Source organism: Nuphar pumila, chromosome 12, assembly GCF_984573655.1.
Source record: "Nuphar pumila chromosome 12, dmNupPumi1.hap1.1, whole genome shotgun sequence".
Taxonomy (NCBI): domain Eukaryota; kingdom Viridiplantae; phylum Streptophyta; class Magnoliopsida; order Nymphaeales; family Nymphaeaceae; genus Nuphar; species Nuphar pumila.
Genome location: NC_143260.1, coordinates 66033979 through 66052771, shown reverse-complemented (window position 1 = coordinate 66052771; position 18793 = coordinate 66033979). Strand labels below are relative to the sequence as shown.

The window sequence follows — 18793 nt, the reverse complement described above, 5'->3', positions numbered from 1 at the left end:
AGGTGTCTTATTACTATTGCATCTATTAAAAATTGGAACATTTTTCAAATGTATGTTAAAAATGCCTTCTTAAATGGTGATCTTAACGAAGAAGTGTATATGGATGCCCCACCAGACATGATAATTCCTAAAGATAAAGTTCTTCGTCTTCAAAAGACTCTCTATGGTTTAAAGCAGGCCCCCAAAGCCTTGTATGATAGATTTACCAGTGTAATGTTGGAAAATGGTTTTTCCTCATGTTATACTGACACTGCTTTATTTACTAGAAAATCTAATGCAGGGATTGTAATTTTGTTGCTCTACGTTGATGACATGTTAATTACAGGTGATGATGTTCAAGGAGTCAAGGGTATTAAGTCCGTCTTGACTTCAAAATTTGAGATGTCAGACTTAGGTTTTCTGACATATTTTCTTGGAATTGAGGTTGCCTATTTGCAACGTGGTTATTTTCTATCTCAGTCTAAACTTGCCTGCGAGATTATTGACAGGTCAGGTATTTCTGATGACAAAGTATGCGAAACTCCTGAAGTTGTGGGAGCAAAAATGAAGATTGACGATGGTGTTCCTCTAACCGATCCTACTCCTTATAGGCAGTTGGTAGGTTCTTTAATGTATCTTAGCATTACTCGACCCGATTTGTCACATGCTATACACATCGCCAGTCAGTTTCAGCATGCTCCTACAACCGTTCATATGAGTGCTGTGCTTCGCATCATCAGATATTTGAAGGGAACAGTGAATAAGGGAGTATTCCTATCCTCTTCTTCTGAATTGAAATTGCTTGCTTATACTGACACAGATTGAGGAGGTGACCCTAGTAACCGTCACTCTACCATTGGTTTCTGTGTTTTCTTAGGTGAGTCCTTGATCTCATGGCGATGTAAAAAGCAACAGAAGGTCTCCCTGTCATCCACTGAAGCCGAATATAGAGCCATGACATCTACCACCATGGAAATTGTATGAATTCGAAGTCTTTTGGAAGATATGGGAGTGTTTATCAGAGAACCAACAAAGCTGTGCTGTGACGATAAAAGTGCAATTTATATTGCCAAGAATCACACCTTTCACGAGCGAACAAAGCATATAGAGATGGACTGCCATTATGTCAGAGAAGAATACTTGAAGAAGGTCATTGATCTTCCATACGTAACGTCTGAGTATCAGCTTGCTGACTTCTTCACCAAAGCTCTATGTTCGCCCAGATTTCATTTCCTCCTTGGCAAACTTGCGGTTATCACACCGTAAGTTTGAGGGGTGGTGTTAAAATGTATCTCCCAAAAATCGTTGATGTAAATATAAATATATATATACTTATATACATATAATATATATATATGTATATGTATCTCTCTCTATATAAATATATATATTTTTATATATTTTTTATTTTATTTTTATGTTTACCCGATAAGGGTATAATTGTAATTTCCCTTCTTGCGCATATTCCATTTGGAATATGTTGTACTTTTCTTTCTTTTTATTTTTTGTATTTTTATTCTTTTTATTTTGTACATCTTCATAAAAGGTGCATTGGGGGTCCCCCAATAGAGTCGTTGGGGGCCCCCAACGGTCACAAATGTGACCGTTGGGGGCTCCCCAACGACTCCTTTGGGAGCCCCCTTGCACCTCCTCTTTCTTGTATAAATAGGGGTGTTCCCCCCTTGTTTTCCCTAAGCTTGAGAGTCTCAAGCATTTGGTTCTTTCTATAAAATACATGCTATTGTGCATGTTTATTATTTTTACGCTTTTGCGTACTTTATTCAAGTGTTGTGAGAGTGCCTTCGTGCACATCTTTTCTATATTATTTGTGCTCGTATGCGTATTGTCTTTTCATAGACAATTTTACAGGACCCACCACCAGGAATGAATATACCTAAAGAGAAAACACTTCGCCTAAACAAGGCTTTATATGGTCTTAAGCAAGCTCCAAAAGCTTGGTATGATAAGTTTAGTAAGGTTATGCTTGATTTTGGTTTTCGATTTTGTCATACTGACACAACTTTGTTTGTTAAGAATTCTGATGCAGGTATTATCATCCTTCTACTCTATGTTGACGACATGATCATCACTGGAAGTGATAAACAGGAGTTTATGATATTAAAAAATTTCTCAAAACACATTTTGAAATGAGTGATTTGGGTTTTTTGAAATATTTTCTTGGTATAGAAGTTGCCTACTCACCTAGAGGTTACTTGCTAACTCAATCTAAGTTTGCATTAGATATTGTTGCCAGGTCAGGTATTTCAGATGAAAGACATGTTGATACTCCTGAGATTGTGAATGTCAAAATGAAGATTGATGATGGAGAGCCACTCGAGAATCCGACTCCGTATAGGCAACTTGTTGGGGCTCTATCGTATCTATCTATCACAAGACCTGACATTACACATGCGGTCCATACAGCCAGTCAATTTCAACATGCTCCAACTTCTGTTCATATGGGAGCAGTTTTGCGTATTATTAGATATATCAAAAATTCTATTTCTCGAGGATTATTTTTATCCGCTTCCTCTAACTTAGAATTGCTTGCTTATACTGATGCAGATTGGGGTGGTGATCCAAATGACTGCCACTCAACTACAGGTTTTTGTGTCTTTTTAGTCGAATCCTTGGTGTCTTGGCGATGTAAGAAGCAACAAAAGGTCTCTCTCTCATCAACTGAAGCTGAATATAGGGCAATGACTACAACTACTATGGAATTAGTCTGACTTCGACGTCTACTTTCCGATATGGAGAGTTGAAAGTCCAAAAGCATCAAATCTGTGTTGTGTGACAACAATAGCTCTATCTATATTGCAAGCAATCAGACATTTCATGAACGCACCAAGCATATAGAAATGGATTGCCATTATGTTCGAGAGGAATTTTTGCGTGACACCATCAATCTTCCCTATGTTGCTTCAGAATATCAGCTGACCGATTTCTTCACCAAGCCTCTCGCTGCTCCTAGGTTTCACTTTCTCTTAGGCAAACTTTCGGTTATCCAACTGTAAGTTTGAGGGGGAGTGTTAAAATATGTAATCTCATATAATATCTCATATGTAATCTCATAGACATGTAATGTTTTATCTCCTTTCTAGTTAGGATTTTTCGTTTAATTAATTCTAGTTAAAATACAACTAGAATTAGCCAAACCAGTCCATCATTGAACTGATTTGGCCTTTACCTTTTTGACTAGTCAAAAAGCTACCTTTTTGACCAAGTCAAAAAGGTAAATCCAAAAAGAGCTGTTGGACTCCCCAACAGCTCTCTTAAGGCTTCTCTCTACCTCTCTATAAATATGGGGCTATTCCCTTTGTAAATACTTACTCTTGTTTTGGGTTTTTATCTCAAATCAATAAAATTGTTTATTTTTCATTTTTATACCCGTTTCGGGTTGTGTGTATTCTTGAGTTCTCTTTGTGAACCTTTGTGGTTCTTATGATGTATTTGTGAGAACTTGTTGAGAGACATTTGTTGTAGCGTATTTTTCACTTTCTTACATTGGTCACCTCTCTTCTATGTCTTCCTTCATTGACTAACTTTGATGATATGCGCGCGAAACTACTGCAGTATGAAGTCACTATTAGAGGTGAGGAGTTGGCTCTAAATTCCAGCAATCATGAGGTTCTTGTCACAAACATGGTGACATGACGAGGACGTGGAGGTTTTCGAGGTGGACGTGGATAGGGAAGAGGGAATCAAGGAGGTCGTGGATTACTTCCCACGCCCAACATGTCACCCAATTCATTCCCAGGGAATCAATTTTCTAAACATATACCAACATGTTTTCAGTGTGATAAAAAGGGGCACATTAAGGCAAATTGCTGGCATAATCCGCAAAACAGAGACAAATTTAATGGTGCTTGGCCTTCCATTAGAGGACAAGCAAGGGATGAAAAGGAAAATATGAAGAATCTCTTAATTTTTGCTCTTTTTGAGTTGAGCTTCAAGCAGTCTGAGCAGGGGACTTGGTACATTGACTCTGGAGCTACTGCCCATGTGACAGGTGATGTTGGTAAGATTTCACAACCTATCCCTTATTGTGGTAAATTTAGTATTAAAACTGGAGATGGTGTTCTCCATCCTATATCTCATGTTGGAAACATTCTCTTCCACTTTTCAATTCTTCACTTCGTTTATCTAATGTTTATCACTCACTTAGCATTGTTAAAAATATTGTTTCTGTTTCCAAACTTGTCGATGATACTAATTCTTCTGTCGAATTTACTCCTTTTGTATGTGTCAAGGAGCTTCTCACGAAGAAGACGCTCGTTGAAGGAGAACGACAAAGAAATATGTATGTCCTCAAGGAGTCTCCTTCTGTTCGTGCTGCTCAAATAATAAATTCACAGCCAGTTCAGCCAATGTCATTCGAAGATTATTTTAATCTGTCTCAGTGTAATAAGCCAGAAATCTGGCATCGTCGTTTCGGTCATTGTAATCGTTCATTCATTGAAAGACTTATGTCTAGTGGACTTGTTTTACAGTCTAGTTTGAGTATTGAGTCTGATATTTCTCTTTCTTCTAGTTGCCATTTATGTAAGTCATATTATTCCATTTCAATCAATAAATCAAAAAGCTTCTATACCTTTTGAAATTGTCTATTCTGATGTTTGGGGACCTGCCCCACAATCCTCTTTATCGGGCAGCCGCTATTATGTCACTTTTATCGATAGTTATTCTAGATACACTTGGATCTACTTTATGAAACACAAATCTGAAGTGTTTAAGCTTTTTCGCTCATTTTGTGCCCTAGTTTGTAATCAATTCTCATCTCAAATTCAACATTTCCATTGCGACGGTGGGGGAAAATATCTATCAAAGGAATTTACTGAATTTCTCTAGGATAATGGAATAAGTCGTCGAATATCTTGTCCTCACACACCGCAACAAAATGGTGTGGCGGAAAGAAAACATCGACACATTGTAGAAAGTGCATTGAGCATGATACATGACACTCGTGTTCCTTTAAGCTTGTGGATGAAAGCTTTTCATTCTGCTGTGTATGTCATAAATCGACTGCCAATGAAATTACTTGCAAATCAATCTCCTTATTTTACAATCTTTGGGATTCATCCTGATTATAATGATCTGCGAGTGTTTGGATGTATATGTTATGTTCATATTGAGAGTTTCCAACGTGACAAGTTCCAAAACAAGGCATGCAAGTGTAAGTTCGTTGGATATGCTGCTTAGTATAGAGGTTATTGTTGCTACGATCCCACTACTAATCGCATCAAAGTTTCACGGAATGTTGTGTTTGATGAAAATACTGAGAGCTCAGGAAAGGTAGAAGAACACAACGTGAATGATGAAGGTTATCAACTGTGGCTCGCTGCTGAGGTGTTCGATCAAATGACTACTCACGATGCTTCTTCATGTCATACACTATCGGTTGAACAGAATAAACCTGATGTGCACTTGCAAAGGGAAGAGTCACCAAATACGTAAGACACTATGCCTAGCATTTCAGATATTGCAAAGTTCCAAGGTGCTGTATATGTTCGGCGAAATAAAGACAATGCTCAACAAACCGATGTGCAAACTAGAAGGCCTGAGAGGATTCATCATCCTATTGAAAGATGAGTTAGTTATAACAATTTCTCTACAGACTTACAACTTTTCATCTCCCATATTGAAAATCAAGATGAACCTATTAGTTTTTCACAAGCATCTATGTCACTCAAATGGGTTGAAGCCATGAACGAGGAAATGAAAGCCTTAGATGAGTGTGGGACTTGGGAGATTGTTTCCAGACCATCAGACAAAAATGTTGTAGGGTCTAAATGGGTCTATAAAATAAAGTATAAACCTGATAGATCTATTGAACGCTATAAGGCGAGGTTGCTGGCAAAAGGTTTCACTCAAGAATATGGGCAAGATTACTATGAGACCTTTAGTCTTGTGGTCAAGATGAGAACTATTCGATTAATTTTGTCTTTGTCGGTTCAGTATGGATGGACTCTCTGTCAGCTTGATGTCAAAAATGCATTTTTGCATGGTAGTCCGAAAAAAGAGGTGTATATGGAGCAAACCTCTGGTTATGCAAAATACAACCCTAGCACACATGTTTGCAAACTACGAAGAGCCATCTATGGGTTAAGACAGACTTCTCGTTCATGGTTTGACAGTTTTTCCCTTGAAGTTCAGCGATATGGTTTCATTCGTTCTCATCTTGATCATTCTTTGTTTATTTTCTGCGATCGTCAGGTACGTACTTTGATTCTTATATACGTGGATGATATTATTATTACCGGGAATTCAGATGAACACATAGAAGCTACCAAGGCCTTATTGAGTCGACAGTTCAAGATGAAAGATTTGTGAGTCTTGCGTTATTTCTTGGGAGTTGAAGTGGATAGAGAGAATGAATCTCTTTCATTAACCCAACACAAATATACCTTGGATTTGTTGGAAAAGGTAGGCATGACAGATTGTAAACCACTATCCACTCTTAGTGTATTAAATCACAAGCTCTGCTCTTAGGATGGAGAATCATATAAAGACTCCAGGCAATATCGTAGTCTCGTGGGTATGCTTCAATACCTCACCTTCATTAGACGAGACATCGTGTATGCAGTGAATCAAGTGTCGCAATTCATGCATGACCCACAAACAGAGCATATGAATGATGTTAAGAGAATCTTTCGATATTTAAAAGGGACTCTTGGAGATGGTCTAGTTTACCATCAGTCCAAGTCCAAAGGGGAGCGACATCGATTAAATGTGTACACAGATGCAGATTGGGCTGAAGATCCAGATGATAGGCGATCAGTTTCTGGATATTGTGTTTTTCTTGACTGGAACTTGATAGCATGGAGTAGCAGAAAACAACGTGCAGTTGCACGACCCACTAAAGAAGCTGAGTACCGATCTATGATGGCTGCCACAACAACGGCTACATGACTGAGATATCTTTTGACTGAGATCGGATAATCTATTATGCCCACCAATCTCTTTTGTGATAATCAGAGTGCGATACAAATTGCCTTCAACCCCATTCATCACAGTCGTACCAAGCATATAAAGATTGATCAACACTTCATTCGGCAAAAGATCGAAGATAGAGAAGTTGAACCAACCTATGTTCCCACGACTGATCAAGTGGCAGATTTGCTTACTAAGGGGCTTACCAGAATTCACTTTTGGTTTTTGAAGAACAAGTTGTCCATGGTACAAAATCATGCATTACTTGAGGGAGACTATTAAGATAGTATATGTTCATACGGGTCCAAATCTGGACCCGTATCTCTATATATCCATCTCGGGTCTGGACTGAAGGATCACAGACCCGATCCAATATGTATTAAATATATATGAAGGAATGTGGGACATGATTCTCTGATGAAGAAAAAGGTTACCCATTGCCGCCACTCTCTCCTCTCGTCTTCTGCAGTACAGCCGACAAACCAAGGTGTGTGATTTCTCACATATAATACTTTCATTTTGCATGAACATTGAGATCAATCCAGTCTTCTGTAGAGGATACCTCCCTATCTGTAACATTTGGACTTCCCTCTGGTATGTTGGTATTTACATCCCGTTTGAGAATTTTCTCCACACCAGCTCCCTTTCAAGATTTGCTTTCTTTTTCTTAACTCCTCTATTTGTTCAGCCATACTAATGACTTTTGACTTGTTTTTTCCTGCCTTAGGACTTGGGCTTCCCCCTATATCCGTTCTGATCTCGTTATCCCCAGATCCACTACCTTCAATGGATCCACATCTGGATCTCTTAGATCCAATTAAATTTTGGACCCGTTAAGATCAGGATGTTACTGGACTCCAATTTCTTGTAAGGTCTCCTTTTTCCAGAAGAATCCATCTCTTTGCTATGACTAGCAGTTACATCATGTATGGTATGTTGATAATTGGATTCCGTTATCACTTTATCCTTACCTTTCTCATTCAAACTTCTCATGGTAATTACCTCCTTGTTGACGTGGCCATCTTTATAGGGATTAGATATCTCCTTTAGCTGAATGGCAAGTTGAAGATTGGAATCTTCTTGCAATAAATCCTTCCCCTTATCATTTGAGCTATTTTTGACAATTGCCTCCTTGTTGACAAGACTGTCCTCATTGGGAACAGTTTCCATCTCTATTTCTTAATGTGACATTATCATGCCAGACCCTGAAGTCATCTGATCAGTGATTCTACTAACCTTACCGGATTCCAGCCTTTTTTCATCTCCACACCATTTTGAGCATATTCTGAGTTCAACGAACTCTTATCTTGACCTGGAACCTCTTTAACTAGTGACACATCATTATCACTCCCCAACTCCTCTTCTACATCCATATCATTTAAAGCATCAAATTTATTTTGCACTTCGATTCTTTGATCTGATTTCGTCCTCCATACTTTCGACAGTTTTGCAGGATGCCATTTATTTTCAGATGCAGCCTTCTCATCAGCTATAACCTGATTATCATTTTGAGGTCGTCTCAAACATGCTCCGTTCCTGTGATATGTAGAGCCACATACCATGCAGTAAGAGACTGATGCTTCATATTCTATAGGCTGACTGGTACATCTTCCTTCCTCAGAAATGATTTCAATATCTTTCAGAGGTTGGAAATTAACCGGAACTTCCAAGCAAATTCAGGCCAATAGGACTCTATCCATACTTCTAGTATATGAATCAATTTCCAATAAATTAGCGTCTAGATACTCGGCCACTCCTTCGAAAAAATCTTCCATCCATAGCTCTGTGGACAACTCAGGCAGCTGGATCCATTGAGGTACTTTCGATGTTATCTCTAATTTTCAACCCACCTCTGGATTCTGCTTGTTCACCATCAACACCCTTCCAGACCTATGTAACACAGACTCTTCTAACAGGGCACCGCAGCCGCGTCGCACCCGCACCTAGGCAGGTGCGACACTTGGACACAACTTCCTTTGTGTTAGGTAAAGTCAACCACACTGAGGTCCATTTCTATCCAAAAGTAGATTCAGTTAACCCTAATCAAGTCCATTTTTATCTATATTATATATATAAATACATAAATGCACACACATACACGTAGTGTTAACTTAAAACTGTTAAAAATTATATATATACCCTCCCTGCACCCCGCACCCAAGTTTTTTTAAAGGGCCGCATCCGCACCCGCACCTATGTGACATAGTTTCAGATAGTTTCCATGCTCCTTTCCTCATAATAAAGTTCATGTCTTCCTCTCTAGTCACCTTGATAGAAAACAGACTATGTTTACCCGATAAAAACTTGATGTTCATGATCTGGGACCGCATCCTACTCAGATTTCCAAAAGTTAATTTGAACTCCATTTTTTTCTTTTGATCGTCACCCGCAAGACCAGCAATCATAGTCCATTCATATTGCTTGATCATTTCTGCATACCTACCTTTAGGGATCATCAATGCTTTCTTCTCATCTACCATCACCGTCTTCAATCTACTACCACCATCTCTAGATGTTTTCAGTTGACAGCCTACCACCTCTGACCAAATTTTTTGAGGTTTACCAGAACCCGATGAAGAAGGGCCCCCTCTCCTGAAACCTTTGGGGGGTCCCTTGTATCTGGGTGCACCCATGGATTCCCCATCCACACCTGCGGTCATTTTCATTCCCACATTTCATCACTGTTCAAGTCAAAACAATGTACACCATTATGATCATAGGTAGTTTGTGCACATCATGTGCCCACTCTTCAAATCAAAAGAAGTTGAAGAAACATCCACCATCCTGCATAAGGACATCAAATCTACAGTTGTAAAAAGAACAGCTTTCCCTTATAATTTAATGGAGATTTTGTAGCAAACCAAAGTTTATTTTCCTAACACATTATAAGTTTTCTCTAGGTTATTCTAATGGGTGAAATTATCTGTCAGTAGGTTGAGCATACTTGAGTAATAAAATTCTCACTGCGTTTTCTTTCTTGCAAAATGATATCTTTAGCTCTCTTTCCAGCATTAAACTATTCTTGTTACAACTGCTGTCTGTATCTTGCGTCGTCTTTTCCCTGTCTTGCATGCTCATGTTGCCAATAGCAGTTCTGCACACTGCAACTTAGTGGAAAAAAAGTTGCCATTATAAACAGTCACCGTCTTCTCTATTTCATCTAACGACCCACAGCCAGACAAATCAAATGCACAAGTACATATTGCACAGTTATGTTTCACTTATTGGAGTTTCCATAGGAGCATGGGAAAGCATAATGACCATATATGCTAGCTTTGATAAGCACATTATTATGTGTATGTGTATGTGTATGTGTATGTGTATGTGTATGTGTATGTGTATGTGTATGTGTATGTGTATGTGTATGTGTATGTGTACATGTCTTATTTGTATGTGCATATCTATGTCACATGGATGCGGGTGCGGGTGCGGGTGCGGGTGCGGGGGTGCGGCACTTTCAAAAACCTTGGGTGCGGGCGTGCGACAGGGGCAAAAATGTAATATATATATATTATATAATTTTGAAGTTTTAACCGTTAACATTTAACAATTTACATTGTCATAATATCATTCATCATGCATGCAATATATCAACCTAAATATCAATCAAATAAGTAAAGCAATTACATAAATCAACCTAAATATCAATTAAATAAGTAAAGCAGAAAAGAACTAAATTGCATACCAAAGTATATCCTGATGAAGTAATGGATCTTAATAATTTTCTTCTTCATCATCAAATGCATCATTAGAAGGAATACTGGACTCAGCTAAATCCATGTTTGTTATGTTGAAATCATGCTCTCCCTCGAAGTCACACTCTTTTGGGTTTACATCCAAAAATTTGGATGTTCCTTGCCTGTGTTACAAACCCAATTTGAAAATGTTAAATACAATACAAGTATATTTAAATGAAAAACTAAGAAATAATCAAATAACTAAGAGAGCAAATTAGTACCTGTATTCATCATTGGTTCGCGAAAGTAATCAAAGATTTGAATGAATATATACTAAATCCTCTGCACGCTTGCTGGTGAGTTTGTTTTTCTTCATGTTGTGGATTTGAGAATATGTGCTCCAATTTCTTTCGCAACAAGATGAACTAGCAGGTTGCGATAACAATTTTAATGCAAGACGTTGGAGAAGAGGTGTTTCTGATCCAAATGTTGACCACCATGTGATAGGATCTATATTATCTTCTTCTTTCGCGAATAATTCTGGTCTATATAATCTCGAAGATGAAAATTCTTCAAACTCGTGTGACTTGGTGTAGAAGATATGCTTTTGGAAAAAATCTTGTCATACACATATTTCTATGTCTTGATAGCTCTGAGTTTAAATTTGAAGGGACACAACCAATACCACCAGCCTGCCACTTATTTGCATAATTTTTTGGATTAAGAGAATGTGCCATGCACTGCAAATGAGTGTTGCTCTTATCCCATCTTCTGACTAAAATTGAATGAATATGATTAAAAAATTCTGAATTATCCAATGCATGATTTTTTTCTTCATGCTTGAAAACTATAACTTGTATTTTTTTAATCATATTATCCCACATTTCATAAACTCTGTGAAGCATGGGCTCATCCTTATCAACTTCTCTTAACATTTTCTAAATAGAAGGAAGTATATGACTCTGTCCCAAAACTCATCATCAAGAATGAGTTTTTTAATTTCTTGAGCCTTGATGTCATCATCAGCACGATAGAATGTCTAATTTTCATCAGTCACCATGTTAATCAAAACATTCTTCACTCTTTCAATCCTTTTCACCATCACAATGATGGACGCAAAACGTGTTTCAACGACCTTCAACAATTTCAAGTCAGAATGCCTATTAAATATAGCATTAGCACGATGGTGGTTAACAACAAAATTTCTAATGCTTTTGACATTTCTTTCTAAATCTTCAATCCATGAACATAAAGCATATGCTTATGAATTTTTTTTTTCTTTGGGGTTGCAGATGCTCTTTAGGGCCAAATTTAAGCTGTGTGCTAGACAGGGAGTCAAAAAATATGAGGGTACTCACTCTCCAAACTTAACGCTGCACTTTTACAAACTAGAGCGTTGTCTGTAATGATTTACTTTCTGATCACCCACTTCTTTTATGACTTCTATAAACAATCCCTTCAAATACTCTGCATTTTTATATTCCCAGATGCATCAACTGCTTTTAAGAATATTGGGCCATTAAGCGAACAAACCAAGGTTTTAAAACCCAGTGACTCGAGACTCGACTCGTTCTTTATTGACTCGTGGCTCGGCGGGTCAACTCGGTGACTCGGACCAGGTTTTATTAACTTTTGATTTTAAAAGAAAAACAATATATAATTTGTCTCAAACCCTGTTTTTCAATAAACAAGAGATGTTTTTTGGCTCCATGTAGAATCTTGGGTTGAACTTAAATAAGGAGATCGTAGCATGTGGATAATTTGTTCATTAATGAGCAATAAGTTGGAAATGTGGAATGAAAGAGCACAATTTATTCCAGTTACATAGATGCCTTTATGCATTAAAAATGCACATGCCTATAAATAAAAGAGAAATTTTTGTTGGATGTGATAAGGCAAGGTGAGGACAATTGGTTCTGATTAAAGGGGTATAGCCTATATGAGATACAAAGAAAATATGAAGTCTGAAAGGACAAGAAAGAAGCACCAAGTAGATGTTGGAACTTGGAACTCTATGGATGTTAAGGCCAAAGTTATGTATGACTTTGTTCCAGTTTCTTGTCTATTATGCCTTCATAAACATGGGGCAAAGAGGAAAGGTGTGAGGAGAAAACCAAATTCTTGTTATATAGTCATGTTAGTAAAGTTTAAAGCAAAATATTAAATGCATTTATGCAAAGAAACTGCAAAAAATATAATTGTGTAGAACATAATAAAAGCAACAATCTACTTGATCATAAAATATTAATTAGTTGTTGTTGAATCTGAAGATTGTCCTGCCTGATGCTTCTAGAAATAGATTCATATCCAATAACATTTACCTTAGATCATAGTCACATATTGTCTTCTTTACATATTGAAGACATTAAGAAAGTAACAACAATATTCTCAATAATATTACAATTTTTTTTTTATTCTGAAATACTCAAAAAATCAAATTTTAAACATTCCAGAACTCGCCCGAGTCAGGCCGAGTCACAGCCGAGTCTTTGCAGACCGAGTTTAGCTTGCCGGGTTGACTCGCTGGAGGGCCGAGCCGAGCCGAGTCAACCGAGTCACCGAGTTGACTCGGCGAGTTTTAAAACCTTGGAACAAACAATTAAATTGATCAATGGACGCCTTTGAATATTTGTCCATCCATCAGACACAATAGAAACTCCATTTTGCTCCCATGAATATTTTTTAATCTACAAAACCTCTCCACATTTGCCCTCTCTTCTGCAAGAAGTGTGGTTCATATTTTTTCTGAACTTGGAGGCACGTAACCACTCAAATTACAATTTGCCAAAGATGTTACTAAATCATTCCAATAAAGATTTTTAGCCGCATTAAATGAGAGTGAACTAAAATAAATACTCCCAACTTTTCTATCCAATTATTCTCTTCCATATGTATTGAATGCTGCTTGTATCGTTCCTCTACCTCCTACATTGACTTTTTTTTTTTCAGCATCTTCTTGGTGGCTTGCAAATGGCACACTAACTGCACAAGAATCGGCCATTGTCTTTCTCTTCTCATATTCTTCTTGTATTGTCTTCGCATTGCCTCATCAACTTTTCTGCATGATATCTTCAACAAATGAGCCTTCACTCTTGTGTAAGACCCAACAAAATCTCTTTCGCAGAGCTTGCATCGAATCTCTTGTTTCCACCACCTCCTTCTCCAGTTTTTGTAAGTTTATCTACGTGTACCCATAATGACCCCACATCATCAATCCCACTACAACTATCAGCAAAACTAACAACAAAACTCACATGTTGGGATGAGGATGACACAAGTTCTTTCCTTTATCCACCATTTTTATCCTGAAAACACAAAAAAAAATACATTCAAAATTTCAAATCAATTATATATATATATATATATATATATATATATATATAAAATCAGGAGCAAGGAGGGGGGATCTGCCCTTCTCCTGCCAAAAACAGGGAGGGACTCAGCCCCTACCCTGAAATAAGAAGAAGCAGGGATGGGGGCTCGACCCCCTCCCATGTCGAAAACAAAGGGAGCCGGGGGTGGGGTGGGGGGGCTCAACCCCTCTCATGCCGACCCAACAAGAGAGCGAGAGGGGGGCTCGGCCCCTCCCCTGCCGAAAGCAGAGGGAGCAGGGGGGCTCAACCCTTCCCCTGCCAACCCAACAAGAGAGTGAGAGGGGGGGCTCAGCCCCTCCCCTGAAATCAAAGGGAGCAGGTTGGGGGGCTCGGCCCCTCCCCTGTCGAAAATAGGGAGGGGCTCAACCCCTCCCCTGCCGAAAACAGAGGGAGTAGGGGGGGCTCAGCCCCTCCCCTGCCGACCCAACAAGAGAGCGAGAGGGGGGAGGGGCCAAGCCCCTCCCCTACCAAAAACAGGGAGGGGCTCAACCCCTCCCCTGTTGAAAACAGAGGGAGCAGGGGGGGCTCAGCCCCTCCTCTGCCGACCCAACAAGAGAGCGAGAGGGGGGGGCCCCTCCCCTGCCGACCCAACAAGAGAGTGAGAGGGCGCAGGGGGGGCTCGTCCCCTCCCCTGACGACACAAGAAGAGAGCAAGAGGGAACCAGAGGGTACATACCTGCGACAAGGGAGAGGAGGAGCCTAGGAGGTGGCGTCGGAAGGAGAGAGCTCGAGCTGAGCTGCGTGGGAGAGGAGAGATTAGGGCAAATTTTTTTTTGCTCTAATTCTCCTCTTCATCGGTTTTTTTTAACGTCCGAAACGTGGACGAAAATGACCCGGGTGCGTTGACCGCACCCAGGGTCGTGTTGACCGCACCCGGTGCCGCACACGCACCCGTGTCGCATCGACGCGGGTGCGGCACCTGCTTTGCCGAGTCCCTGTGACTTAGGTGCACATGTGCTTGTGCATGTGTGTTTGTGCATGTGTGTGTGTGATGGTGTTTGCGATCATGTGTGTGTGTGCACGCGGCAACCTAGGGCCTTGGTTGCTTGTTGGGGTTCACTTGATGTGATTAATTTTGTTAACACACTGATAACTAATTATATTTGTGGATTACAACTTGTGACAGGAAAGAGCAAAGTCCTTAAAATTGCCAACTCATATTACAATTGATGCAGGGAGAACACAAATTGCACCAAGTAAGCTTTAGACAGACATTGTTACTTTGCTGTTACAGTTTAGCTTTATGTGTGCTACTTTTCCACAAGCTACATTTGTTAACAAATGCATGCTAATGAATGTTGTATCGATTTCTTATGACAGATTCAAGAACTGTGATGGCTATACTTGGTAAGTCTTCCTTTTTTATCTCTCTTTTTCCCTTTGAGTACTAGAAATGGGGTTTTGCAAATTTTTCTGCTTTACTTCTTTGGAATTTATAAATGTAGATTTTCCATTAGTTTATCCTAAACTTGTAAAGGTCATCCCCTCTTAAATATGTTTGATCCTTAGATTGAAGAACAGATTGGCTACAATGTGGACAAGTCACATAGAATAAAAATAAATGGGATGTTTTATCTATTCCAATCTGTTCAAGAGCTGGCTTCAACTGCATTCCATCAAGGTTTTAATAGGCTATGTTACTGGGTGTTGATGTGTGAGCTTGTCGCTAAAGATTGTTTTCTGTTTCATTATATTTGGCATCAATTAAAACATAATGTCGTCAATTGGATGTTCTATCATATATTGTCCGATGAACATTATTATAATCTCTAAGTGTTATTCTCTATGTAACATGGACACTCCTAAAAGAGCATCAAACCCGAGTTGCACCCATGTAGGTGCGGGTGCAACACTTGGGCATGGTTTCTGTATTGTCGAGCGCAGTCAATCACATGTGGGTCCATTTCTGTTAGAAACTATACTTTGCATTCCCACCCCTTTTCTGTCTCTCTCTCACACACACACACACATTACCACATGCTATTGCTTTACCGTTTTCCAATGCAGGCTCTCTCTCTCATTATCACTTGCAACCTTTCTACCCTTATTCCAATGCAGCCCCCCAATACAAGTCTCTCTATTGCCTCCCACCCCTCCCCCTTTTCTCTCACTTTAGCTCTCCATTCATTTTAATGCCCATTAAATATTGCATGTTTTTCATGCATACTAGAACCACTTTTTATTTAGGAAATGGTTAGCATTTTAAAAACATAATGAATGTATCATTTCCGTTGGTTATTTTCTTGAAGAAGATGAAATGCTCCTAAATCATTGGATTTTCAAGAATACATGCAACAATGTATCATTTCTCTTAGCTGTTCTCATGGGAAGATGAAAAGCCCCTAAACCACCACTTAAAATGGGTTTTCTTTGCTTTTTAAGATCATTTAATCAAATTTATCTACAAAGGCTCCTAAACCACCATTTAAATAGGGCTCTCTCTACTTTCTAAATTCATGTGCATCATCTATAGGGGGGAGCCCCTGCCTAAAAAGGGTAAGAAAGCATAGCCCCTGACTAAAAAGGGTAAGAAAGCATAGCGATCATGATATAGAAGATATTATCTATTTAGCTGGTAAGCTATAAACCCTTTTTGTTTTATTTGCAATTGCATTTTCTTGTGATTTAATAGTCAATTAATATATTTTCTTGCTTTCTTTCCTGTGCATTGCATGGGTTCTGGACTAGTAGTATATGTATATATAGAGAGTCACTAGAATATGAGAACTAGAAATATGGGTGTTTCCAACACTTTTTTTGTAAATTCAACCATGTAGATATGTTTGGCATAGTAAATTTGTTAGGAATCAACTCTTGGATTGTGTATTTTTGATGAAAAATGTGAAGATTATGAGCCGATGATTTTAAAGCCTTAAAAAAAATCTTGTTTATGCATTATAATCGGTTGATTCAAGAGATGGTCCTTATAAAACCAAGCATGTAGATCACATTCGTACGGTTAGATTCAAGAGAAGAACAAAATAACCATGAAAATCGATGTTCACAATGTAGTTCTCATTATTCTAGTGAGTATATATACGATAGTTTTCATATTCTAGTGATGATATATATATGGTCAATATTTGGTGTTATTGAAGGCACAAAACTATTGAGCTCAAGGTTGTAAGTATTGTATCATTACCTGTGTCAGTCGGGCCCAAATTAAGATCATATCATAAAATATCACTAAATTTTAAACAAAAATTTTCAAAAAATCCAAAAAAATCAGAAAAAATGGCAAAAATTCTAAAAAAATCATATCACATAAACAATGATGAATTGCACAAAATACAACCATAAAATCACATATGAAACATTTATGTTTGTATGAGCTGCATAAGACATCATCAAACATCAACTAATATAAAATCATAGATAATATTGCATGCATATCTTACAAGAACAATGAAAATTATTAAATATCTTGCAATTAAGAACATGCCATAAGACTCATACTTTCATATTACATAAACAAAAACAAAATAACCAAGTTTATGAACAATTAAGTGTTTAAATAACTAAGTTTTTTTAAAACATATTATCTTAGTTGTCAAAGGCGGTGCCTACAACACAGCCTCATTGCTTGGGTTTTTGGGTTTGGGCGATGGGGCCTTCTTTTACCGCTTAGGCGTTGCCTAGCTCACCTAAGCAGAAAAGCCTTTGGTGACTATTTTTTTTTAATTTGGTTGATCACTTGGTCAACCTTTTTTCCAAAAAGGTGACATAAAAAGGGGAAGGACAGTGCCCTTTCCCCTTTTCTCTCTCTCTCTCTCTCTCTCTCTCGCGCGCGCGCGCGCCCTTTCGTTCTCTCCCTCTCAGTTTTCTGCAGCAAGAAGATGAAAAGAACAAAAGGTATCCCTCTCTCTCTCTCTCTCCTTCTCTCCCTGTTTCTCGCTCTCTCTCTCACTCTTGCTTGCTGAGTTTGTTTTTCCTGTTCTTTTTTCCCTTTTTTCTTTCTTCTTCTCTTTTCTTTTTCTTCCTGCTTTTCTTTCCTTTTTCCTTGTTTTTTCCTCCTTTTTCTTTTCTTTTCTTCTTGTTTTTTCTTTTTTCTTCTTCCTGTTACATACACAGAATATTAATAACTGAAATACAATGTATATAATATATATATATATATATATTATATATACTATTATATATATATTATATACACTGTATTTCAGTTATTAATATTCTGTGTATGTATTATTGAAAATAGGTGGTTTTAAGTAAAGTTCTTTTATATTAATATGCTATTTGTAATTTTGCTTTTATAATGGGGCTTTATTGTAATTATGCTTTTAAGCCTCTCTCTATTTAATATAGAGAGAGGCCCTAATCACATAACGAGTTCTGTGTTTCTTGTGCAGCCGTCTCTCTCTCTCTCTCTCTTCTCTCTCTATCTAGGGCTCGGTTCATCTTCTACATGGTATCAAAGCCTAGCCGATCGTGGGAGCGTGATTGAGTGTGATTAAAAGCACAGTCGATCGTGGAGGTTTTCTTGATCGTGATCAAACTTCGACCCAATGAATTTTTTTTTCCTCCAATCAGGTCAGCGATTAAATATTTTTTTTAGATCTGATGACAGATCTGTGCATGCTTCTGGTCGTGGATGCTTGCTGTGGGTTTCGTAACTCCTCGGTTTTTTGTTATTCTCGTGACTACCTACTGCCGAGTTGGTAGCTCCTGCCGTGATTCTGCACCTGTTTGGGGCCCTGTTTGATTGCTGTTGGTGTTTTGTTTGCGTGTGATCTTGATATCGTGGAAATGGGTACAGTCTTTTGATTGCTGTTGGTGTTTTTTTTGTGAGATCCTGATATCGTGGAAATGGGTACAGTCTGCACTGAAGCACGT

General features: G+C 38.4%; 1 protein-coding gene across 1 annotated transcript in view; it reads left to right on the top strand.

Moving 5' to 3' along the window:
• LOC149821002 (Peptidyl-tRNA hydrolase II (PTH2) family protein) overlaps nucleotides 1–18793 on the top strand; it is a 67791-nt gene that overhangs the window by 29801 nt on the left and 19197 nt on the right. Inside the window, exons 6-7 of the mRNA XM_089982244.1 lie at nucleotides 15087–15156; nucleotides 15281–15307. Of these exons, the coding sequence (XP_089838370.1) occupies nucleotides 15087–15156; nucleotides 15281–15307 (97 nt within the window). The remainder of the gene's footprint in view (nucleotides 1–15086; nucleotides 15157–15280; nucleotides 15308–18793) is intronic.